Below are 11868 nucleotides of genomic sequence, written 5' to 3' on the forward strand. Positions count from 1 at the left end.
TGGTGCAATAATAGTAGTTTATGCAACAGTGATATAATAAGGGTTCTTAAAATTCAAGGGTCGAAGTTACAAAACGAGACGTAGTCGAGTTTTGTAAAAAAAGACCCGAGAATTTTAAGAATCAATTATGAGCTGTTGCATACATTACTTTTTCTATGACAGCTGCAGCAAAAAAAAAAAAAAAAAAAAAAAAAAAAAAAAAAAAAAAAAAAAAAAAAAGTAATTATTAAAAAAAAAGAGTTATTATTAAAAAAAAAGTTTTTATTAAAAAAAAAGAGTTATTATTAAAAAAAAAGAGTTATTATTTAAAAAAAATTGAGTTATTATTTAAAAAAAAAAGAGTTATTATTGTAAATGAAAACATACCTCTTTCAATCAAGATGATCGGAACTTGTATCTTTAAAAAAAATAAAGCAGTTGTATTATACTCATAAGATGACTGCTAGCAGTCATCTTATGAGCCTATAGACAAAGCATTCAAATGACATTGCTTTAGATATCACTGTCAGTCATTTAATTGACACATTTAAGTGCTGGAGTAGAAAAAGTCTATTTACTTACTTACTTACTTAGTAGTATAATAACGCAATACACGTCATATAACTAATCTAACCAATAAACTGGCGAAGTGTGCATGTTGCGAAGATTAATTTGCTGCAACTGAGTTGCGTGCGGTTGCAGTTCGACTGCACACTTGCACGAACGGTTTCGAACAATGTTCGCTACAACTTGTGGGATTGTTTCAATGGCATTGCACTGTAGGTAGATTATCCTACTTATAAATGAAACTTAGTATGTTTACATATTTGATTGTATGGATGTTCAAATCAGTTTCTATTTTAGGAATATTAAAACGATCCGACAGTCTTATGATTTTTGTATAACAGGCGTACAGCTTCCTTTTTTGTATAAGTACCTAATAATCGTTTTACGTGATTATTTTTATAATGTTGGTATAATAATATAAAGTAAAGATTTATTATCTTCTATGTAGTTCTGGATGTTTCTTTTAGTGGCAATTTGCCATAGCTTATTTTTAATACAAGCCGATTTTTGCTATTCCAGATATTATGGTTTACATTTTAAATAGTAAACCGTATTCGTTTTTCCACCTACACTATTCCAGTTTCATACTTTTATACTCTTTTTTCTACTCCAGCACTTAAATGTGTCAATTAAATGACTGACAGTGATATCTAAAGCAATGTCATTTGAATGCTTTGTCTATAGGCTCATAAGATGACTGCTAGCAGTCATCTTATGAGTATAATACAACTGCTTTATTTTTTTTAAAGATACAAGTTCCGATCATCTTGATTGAAAGAGGTATGTTTTCATTTACAATAATAACTCTTTTTTTTTTAAATAATAACTCAATTTTTTTTAAATAATAACTCTTTTTTTTTAATAATCTCTTTTTTTTTAATAATAACTCTTTTTTTTTTTTTTGCTGCAGCTGTCATAGAAAAAGTAATGTATGCAACAGCTCATAATTGGTTCTTAAAATTCTCGGGTCTTTTTTTACAAAACTCGACTACGTCTCGTTTTGTAACTTCGACCCTTGAATTTTAAGAACCCTTATTATATCACTGTTGCATAAACTACTATTATAAACAATTGCTCTATTGACTTATTCTATTTATGGATTCAATATCATAGGAAAATAATCGTATGTTTTACTTTAATAATACGATTCAATGAGCTTTAGTTGGAAATCGTAGTAACAAGAAATCAGAACTCATTTATTTTATTCACTAACAATATAAAATATATTGTGTTTGAATGTCATCCTCACAACACAATTAACATTAAATGTAAAAATAATATTTACAATAAAAAAATATTACACTTTCATAACACAGAACTAATAATGTTGTATAAATTTAGGTATAAATATTAATAATTATTACATGTCTAGATTAATGGGATCATCTAAGTTATTATATTTCGCAACTTTATTCTTTGCGATTTATGGTTTACATATTGTATTAGCCTTGCACGATTCTTTAAAGATCTTTTTTTTTTTTTTTTTTAATACACTGGCAACACTAAAAACTTGTTCCCACTCCCATCCCCTCTACGGCGTCCCGGTAGGTCCGTTAACCGCCATTTTCAATCATTCAACGGTTCCGTGCTCAAGCCTTCGCACGTCACGCAACACGTTACCTACTCATCAGTCAGCAGTATGAAGAGGAAACGCAGAAACAACGACGACGACGAATATATTATTCGGAATAAAATAAGAAAATTGGAGCGCAGACTTTGGCAAAAGTCACGCCGCCGCATAAAAGTGGCCGACTCGTCTTCGGATAATGATAGCAGCGGTAAGTCTATAAAGAACACGTGGTGTTATAAAAGTGATGCGTACTGCTAAATTTGGGCTGTTACTGTCACGCTATAAAACGATGCGAGCTACTATCCTGGGTAGTCTCTGTCGTAATTCAAAAAACCATATATATGGCTTTTGTAAAAAGCTTCAATGTAATGCGAGAAACTATCCTGGGTTATCTCTGTTACAAAACACAAGCTAAGATTTTAGCTATATACCTACACGTTTTTTGTTTGAAACAGGCGAAGACGGGTCCGTTTCGGCGGATAATGAACCACGTGCTTCACGTCGAGCCTCGTCGGGTCAAAGGTCTGCTTCACCAGCGCCGGGGACATCGCACCAGGAGGAAACAGCTGCAGCGCAAACCAGTCGAGATCCTGTACGTCCGACATCTCCTCAACCATGCCCGTCGTCTGCACCAGATCAGTATGTATCCGCCGAGCCCGCACAGCCCGCGCCGACCGCGGAGCCCGCACCGACCTCGATCGAGGATATAGAATTGGACGAGGATATCCTCAATTTACTGGGCGAGGCTCCAAAGTTGGATACGCCCTTGGGAAAAGGTATTCACAAGGACGTAGCTTGTAGATGGCAGGAGGTATTAAACAAAGGATTACAAAAAGAAGTTAAAGACAAGCTAGCTGAAGAATACCTAATACCTAACAATTGCACTTTGTTAGTTCCTCCCATTTTAAACCCTGAAGCTAAAGCAGCGTTACCGGATGCCTTGATAAAAAGAGATACCTCTTTAATGTTTAGACAAAAACAGATAGCGTTAGCGTTGTCGGCACTCTCGCAGGCTACGGATATTCTAATAAAACAAAAGTCTTCATCGTCTGACATACTAAAACCCATTAGCGACGCATGTCGTATTCTATGCGATTCTCATTTTACCGAAACGAAAATGAGAAGAAACTTTGTGATTTCCGCTATAAACACTGATTTGAAGGACACTTTAATTAATACAGAAAGGGACAAATTTTTATTCGGCGAGAACGTGTCCGAAAAACTGAAAGCTGCGCAGACTGTACAAAAATCAGGAGATACATTAAAAAATACACAAAAGTCATATAATCCATTTAATAAAGCAAATTTCATAAAGAAAAACAGGTATCAACAAAACAAAGGAAATTTAAACTACAACACCCCGTATCGGAAGATGACGAATTACAACAACAAGTCGGATGCGGGGCGGCCACGTGCAGCAGCGGCGCGGCCCGCGCCGGCGCCCTCCAGCAGGTAAAACACCCGCTACCGGGCCCGGGAGCGCCAGCGCGAGCGCTCGCGCACGCCTCCTCGGAGATACCAGCGGAGACAATAGACCATGAGGTAAAATACGCCGGCCGCTTGCAGTACTTCACTGAATCCTGGTCTGACATCACTGATGATCGTGTTATTTTATCGTGGATACAGGGTTATAAGATACCATTTTTATCTCCTCCAATTTGTCAAGATCCTCCTGTAGTACTGATCCTACGGTAGTAAGTTACTACCGTCAGGTTTAGGTATTAAAAATACGCTAGATAGGAACTCGTCAGGATGGTGTTCGCATATTGAAATTGAGTTTATATTTAATAGTTTTTTAATAGCCATATTGTAATCAAATCTTTCTTGCTCTGATTTTGAATACTAGTAAGAGATTTATTTTAAATTTAAAACGTTTAAATGAATTTGTAAAAACATCCCATTTTAAAATGGAGGATTATCGTACAGCGTCAAAACTGATTACGAATAAATGTTACATGTCTACGATTGATTTAAAAGATGCATATTATCTAATCCCCATTTACAAACCACATAGAAAGTACCTTCGATTCATGTTAGATGATGTTTTATACGAATTCAATTGTTTATGCTTTGGATTATCGTCCTCACCGTTTGTGTTTACGAAAATTCTAAAACCAGTATACGAATACCTCAGACGCGAGAAGTACCTCTCTTGTTGTTATTTAGATGATACCCTCTGTATAGGAAAAACATACGATGAATGCAAACAGAACGTAAATTTAACAATATCTACATTAACAAAGCTTGGTTTTCTAATTAACTATGAAAAAAGTAGCTTGATCCCTAGCACCAGTTGCAAATTTCTAGGATTTATATTCGATTCGAAAAATATGCAATTAAAATTACCCTCATCAAAACTAAATAAAATTAGAGAAAATGTCAATTCATTCCTAAACGTTAACAAGTGTAAATTACGCGAGTTTGCAAAACTAATTGGTCTTCTTACGTCAGCTTGTCCTGCATTGCAATTTTCCTGGTTGTACACCAAGTTACTTGAACGGCACAAGTATTTATGTTTACTTGAAAACCCTAGTTACAATGCAGTTATATCAATCCCAAAAACCTTACAATCTGATTTATTATGGTGGGCACGACACGTAGATCGTAATTTCAACCCTTTTAGATTTAATCAATTTGAAACTGAAATTTATTCTGACGCTTCTACTACAGGATGGGGGGCTTACAACAATGGTAATGAAGCTCACGGGTATTGGAAGCAATCTGAAAGATTATGTCACATAAATGAACTAGAATTGAAAGCAGCATTTTTTGGCTTAAAGGTTTTCGCTCATGATATGTATGATTGCGAAATACTCTTACGTATTGACAACACCACGGCCATTTCATGTATAAATAGAATGGGTAGTGTGCAATTCGAACATTTAAACTTAATTGCAAGAGAATTATGGCAGTGGTGCGAAAATCGTAAAATTGTGGTGTTTGCTTCATACATAAACACGAAGGAAAACATTCAAGCTGATGAATTATCCCGTAAAAAGTTTAGTGATACTGAATGGGAATTAGGAAATTATGCTTATGATCAAATAAAACAGTTATTCGGTGAACCGGAAGTAGATTTATTTGCCAGCAGATGTAATGCCAAATGTCACAAATATGTCACATGGAAAAATGATCCCGATGCTTGGAAAATAGACGCTTTTACAATATCTTGGAGAAAACTATATTTTTATGCTTTTCCTCCATTCGCTTTAATTTTAAAAATGCTTCAAAAAATTATACACGACCGAGCAGAGGGCATTGTAGATGTTCTAAATTGGCCAACACAACCTTGGTACCCATTGTTTAAACAATTGATCGTTTCAGAATCCATACATTTTGATCCGAATATTAATTTGTTGCAATCTCCTTTCAGAGCAACCCACAGTCTTCACAAGACTCTGTCACTAGTTGCCGCCAAATTATCAGGAAAGCACTATTAAACAGGTCATTGACCCCTAGGTCTGTAGAAATAATGTTGTCATCATTAAGCGATAACACTTACAAACAATATAATGGTTGTATACAGTCATGGCTTACCTTTTGCAAAAACAACGGATATGATTATGAAAATACGTCGGTAGATGTTGTAATTAATTTTTCACCTCAGCAGCTCGAACAAGGGTACTTTGCTACTTAAAAACAGTGAGCAAAATCGCATTTTGCTCACTGAGTGAGACAAAATGACATTCAAGTGACCTTAATATTCAAATGTCATTTCAACATGCGGGGTCTAATACAAGTTCGAAATACTTGGATTTTATTATCTCTGTCCCTTTCACGTCGTTAGCAAAAAGAAAGAGACAAATAAATTTTCAAACGACATTCAACGGTATATTGACGGTTTATAATAGACCCCCGAAAACCGTCAGAACGCATCGTTCCAAAACACATACAAGTATGAATTCTTAATATGTAATTAATGAAAATAAAGTTTCAGATTTGATAAAAACTGATAAAAACACTATATTTTACGTAATTTATTGTACGATTAAAATAATGAACTCAAAAAATACACAGTATATCACGTAAAATAAATAATTATACTTTTAAGAATCTCTACAATAGTTTACAAATAGTAAGTATCCGTAATTCGGACCGTATCTTACAATGTTTTTTTTTTTACAAAAAAAAAGTTGCTGATTCAAATGTCAATCAATTGATGGTCGTTGTTTTCATATATTACCTATTTTACTGAAATTTACTACGTTTGTTTGTTTGTTTTTGTGTTTGATTGCGGTAATTATACTTAATTGTTAGTATATCTTAAGAAACATGACTAAATAGGTAAGTGATGAAGAAGGATTACATTTTTCGGGTTGTCTAAATGTTCTTACTGCTGAGGTGAAAAGTTTTATGAACTACACGAGATCAAAGTTATTTACATCTCGTGCGCTTTTGAGTCCCTTACTACGCTCAAGATTCTAAATTAGATTCACTCGCTACGCTCGTGAATCTACTATAGAATCTTTCGCTTGCACGGGACTCAAAATAAGCACTCGAAGAAATATCAAACTTTGATCTCTTGTTGTACAAATAACTATTCTAACTGAGATATTCGATTCAGGTGCCAAGTATGGCACTCTTAATAATTATAGATCTGCTTTGTCATTGTTACTAGGAAAAACCCTTGATGACGAAAAAATCAAGCGTTTTATGAAGGGGGTAACATGGGATCCAAGCATTGTGTTAAACTTTCTAGCTCAAAAGTGGCCTAATGAAGGTCTAAATCTAGAAACACTTTCTAAAAAGACACTCACTCTGTTGGCTTTAGCTACCGCACACCGTGTACAAACTTTTTCGTTGATTCAAATGCAAAATATTGATATGAGTTATGCTTCTGAATTAATTATTAAAATACCTGAGATAATAAAGACGTCTCGACCAAATACTTCTCAACCGGTGTTAAGACTTCCATTTTTTAATGAAAAACCAGAAATTTGTCCAGCTAGATGTTTACAAACGTACATAAATAAAACTACTTCACTTCGCAGTTCAGAAAACAACACTTTATTTATTAGTTATAAAAAACCACACTCAAAAGTATCATCACAAACATTGAGTCACTGGATTAAAGACACACTTCACAATAGCGGTATAGACACAAAAATATTCACTGCTCATAGTACTAGGCATTCGGCCACTTCTACAGCCAACAGATTGGGTGTTAGCCTAGACGTTATACGCAAAACTGCAGGTTGGAGTGATTCTTCTTGCGTTTTTGCCAAGTTTTACAATAAGGAAATTGTAGTTGATTGCAATCAGTTTGCTCGGGTAATTCTATCAACGAACCTGTAAAGAAAAAATTATATTATTAATGTGAAAACATAATGAAAAATAAATAAATAACAAATTATAAATATTATCTTGTTTTGATTACATAACCTATACTTACCTTTTAAGAGATAATTTTATATCTCTAACTTTATTTATTTTATCTCCACTGTGAGTTTGAGAATTATTTCACATTTTGTGCTCTGAACATCCTACAATATGTAAACCATAAATCGCAAAGAATGAAGTTGCGAAATATAATTGATGATCAAACGAACTTACCAAGTGAAGTTCGATCACAATTATGTGAGCAACTTCATTCGACGCGATTTATCACAACCCACCCTCAATATTTAAGAATTTTGTTGACTGACGTCACCCTACCCTACTTGCATAAGTAAAAATGATAAAATAAATTCTCAATATTTATACTGTAAACAAAATGATTGAAAATGGCGGTTAACGGACCTACCGGGACGCCGTAGAGGGGATGGGAGTGGGAACAAGTTTTTAGTGTTGCCAGTGTATTAAAAAAAAAAAAAAAAAGATCTTTAAAGAATCGTGGAAGGCTAATGCGTGGGGGCGTAACTACAATATGTAAACCATAAATCGCGTCGAATGAAGTTGCTCACATAATTGTGATCGAACTTCACTTGGTAAGTTCGTTTGATCATCAATCATACAAGAAAAGAAAATATCTATGAAATTATTTTTAATATCTATGAAATCTATTACAGAATATATAGTAACATTTTTCTAAAAAAAATCCTTTAGTGTAAGGCCTGAGTGGACGCTCGAGTTGGGCGTGCAGGGGGCGGGGCGTGCGGCGTGCAAGTTAAACAAATGCAAACGTATAGGAGCAGCCTTAGTGCACGCTGCTCAAATCCCTTGGGAGCTCGACGCCACGCTGCACGCCCCGCCGAACGCTCCGCTTCGAGCATCCACTCAGGCCTTACACTTAGTCTTACATTGAAAATGCGATGGTTGGTAATAGTTTTATATTCTAATTATTTGCTAAGAGATGCTTTTACTGCCATTATTAAGTAAGTACCTATATTTATCAATGAAAACGTTTCTCCGATCAGATTAGCTCATTCATGTGTGAAAACGTTACGTCACTAGAATATAGTATTAATCATTTGTGACCAGTTCGCTCAGATAATGCCAATTGATTTATTACACACACCTGGGCCGCGACCGGTTGTGTGGAGCGGACCTTATACGAGTATGCATTCGAGTCTAATGCAAGCCGGGTACGTATTCTCATTACGATAACGCTGGGCAGCTAAGTTCACTGAGGGCCCGATTCGGATTTTGAAATAGAAATATGTTAGATATCTTTTAGACATCGCCAAGATACGATATGTTTAAGATCTAACCTGTCAAATTTGACATTTGCGCGATTCTGGAGATACTCTTGAACGATTTCCATAAGATATGGCTTAGAGATCCAATTCACATCTAATAGATATCTAACTCTATCTAACGTAAAAGTGACATTGGTTGCTCGAATTGCGCTGCAAAAGAGAACTAGTTGAAATCTAAACTATAACGTATCTAGAATGGATCTAGTACGTGGCGTCTCTTGTGATTATCTTGAAGTTCGAATACGGCAGTGAGACGCGGGTACGGTCAGCGGTCCCTCATCCTCGAAAAATAAAATAAGATGGATTAGACATACAGAGTCATTTTTGGACCGTTAGCCTTATTGTGCGAGGTGATTAGGTAGGTCATACTGAACAACTTTTTCTATGGGACCAACCCCGAAATCCCAAAAAAAAATTTGGCCTTCCCATAGAAAACGTCGACATCCACTCGACCAAAATGTATGAAACGGCCAAAAAATTTTTGTGATTTCGGAGTTGGTCCCATAGAAAACGTTGTTCAGTACATATAGCCTACCTAATTACCTCGCACAATATGGCTAACGGTCCAAAAATGACCCTGTATGTGTCGTTTCCAAGCAAAAAGCACTGAGGTATATACAAGAGACGACATCTCGAACAAAATGTTTCCGCACCTGAGAGAAGTGCATGCACTTCTTTGCTTTTAGTACGTCACCGACCACTGACGAGATGCCACACGTGTACAGAAAATTAAAAAAGAGGTTGAGTAAGTATAGCGGCGATATGTACATACATCGATATTTGGAATACTCTTTAGAATAATCACAATCGTAAACTAGAATAGATGTCAATATTAAAGAAAAAGTGACGAAGCCCTCCAGTGGTGAAAGCCGGATTCGAACCCCCCGCCCCCGGAGCCAGTCCCCGGAGTGTGACTACTTAAAAAACACAAATCAAAATATTTAAGTAATACTAATAAATATAAATGCCATGAGCCGTGGCAAAATGCCGGGACAACGCGAGGAAGATGATGACTAATAAATACAAATACATAATTTGATTTGTTCCCATAGTTTGTGTTTGTGAATCCTCACAATAATTAATAATTAATTGTTTAAAGATCCTAAGACTCATCGAAAAAGTTTAATTAATTAATTTTTCGCTTGTCTTATTAAATAATGCGAATGTGGGCTAATGGGGACCAACCTCTGTCTAATGCGCCGTAAAACTCGTGCAATTAACGAGGCATGTTCTGCGATCATGTGACAAATTTGTTGGCGAAAGTTTTAATGGGAACCTTGTTACTTGCGCAATAAATACAGATTGTAGGTATATGTGGAGCAACAAGTTGGATATTAAGGAGAATATATCTATCACACAACCGAAGCGAGATTTGCAGAAAATATAGTAGGTACCTCTCATTGAATATCTGTCGTTTTCAAGGATACTTGCCGTTAAAACAAGAAAATAATACTTTCAAACTCGAAGGGTAGGATGCCACCTGTCATCTCCATATAATGTACATATAACCAAAAACGCCATTTCGCAAAATTGTATTAAATTGACATGTGCCATTCTATCATTCGCGTTTGAAAAACATAGGTAAAATCAGGCATAACTTTGCGGAAATTCATAATAGTGAAAAAATGTAAATAAATTGCTTTGCTACTAACTCCCTAAATAAAAACTGTCGCAAAAAAAAAAGCGGCCGAAATACATAATTTACACGTAGCAGATAAATAATTAAATTGTATCACGGATTACGACAAGCGTCAACATTGACAGTGATATAGCTTTTTAGATTTGATAATTTTTTATTTAGTGGGCAGCGTAGAGTGACGTCAGACGCGTAGAAGTTATCATAACGTATCGGATATTTTACTATTTACAATACGGGCGCATATTCAGATTTACATATTTAATGTGATAGTCTCGATGGCTTTCGCGTTCACTAATATCAATATACCTATCTCAGAACAATGTGTGAGAGGGACGGCCCAAGATCGATATTATTATTTTCACCTCAGCAGCTCGAACAAGGGTACTTTGATTCTTAAAAACAGTGAGCAAAATGCGATTTTGCTCACTGAGTGAGACAAAATGACATTCAAGTGAACTTTATAGTCAAATATCATTTCAACATGCGGGGTCTAATAAAAGTTCGAAATACTTGGGTTCTATTATCTCTGTCCCTTTCACACTGTTAGCAAAAAGAAACAGACAAAAGTTAAAACGACATTCAACAGTATATTCACGGTTTATAATAGACCCCCGAAAAACTTCAGACCGCATCGTTCCAAACCACGTACGAGTATGAATTCTTAATAATTAATAAATAAAAATAAAGTTTAAGATTTGATAAAAACTGGTAAAATACTATATTTTAGGTATTTTATTGTACAATTAAAATAACGAACTCAAAAAATACACAGATCATCACGCAAAATTAATTATTTTACTTTTAAGAATCTCTACCATAGTTGACAAATAGTACGTATCCGCGATTCGGACCGTATCTTACAAAGATTTTTTTTACAAAAAAAAGTTGTCGATTGAAGTGTCAGTTAATGTTTGTTATTTCTATATTATTTTACTGGAATTTATTATTACGTTTTGTTTTTGTGTTCCATTGCGGTAATTAAACTTAATTGTTTGTATATCTTAAGAAAACATGAGTGCAGGTATTAAGTGATGAAGAAGGATTACATTTTTCAAGTTGTCTAATAGGTATGTTCTCACTGCGCTGAGGTGAAAAATGTTGTGTACTACACGAGATCCATGTTATTTACATCTCGTGCGCTTTTGAGTCCCTTACTACACTCAAGATTCTAAATTAGATTCACTCGCTACGCTCGTGAATCTATTAAAGATAAGATAAGATAAAAGATAGTTTATTCAAGTAGGCATAATTACAATGCGCTTATGAACGTCAAATAGAATCTTATTATAGAATCTTTCGCTTGCACGGGACTCAAAATAAGCACTCGAAGAAATATCAAACTTTGATCACTTGTTGTACAAATAACTATGTCTTTACTTCATGGTATTATAAAATATAGATGCTAGAGGATCGTATAGACGCACTTGATTAAACATTATGATAAATAATATTTCCATAAACCTGCGAGTAATTTA

At 35.0% G+C, this 11868-nt stretch overlaps 1 protein-coding gene across 1 annotated transcript; it reads left to right on the forward strand.

The window, feature by feature from the left end:
* Positions 1-2185: 2185 nt before the first annotated feature.
* LOC134655296 (uncharacterized) lies at positions 2186-3789 on the forward strand. Its single transcript, XM_063510746.1, has 2 exons — positions 2186-2324; positions 2572-3789. Exons 1-2 carry the CDS (start codon positions 2186-2188, stop codon positions 3570-3572), a joined length of 1140 nt encoding a protein of 379 aa, XP_063366816.1. The 3' UTR covers positions 3573-3789.
* The last annotated feature ends 8079 nt before the right edge of the window (positions 3790-11868 follow it).

This window comes from Cydia amplana, chromosome 16, assembly GCF_948474715.1.
Source record: "Cydia amplana chromosome 16, ilCydAmpl1.1, whole genome shotgun sequence".
Lineage (NCBI taxonomy): Eukaryota > Metazoa > Arthropoda > Insecta > Lepidoptera > Tortricidae > Cydia > Cydia amplana.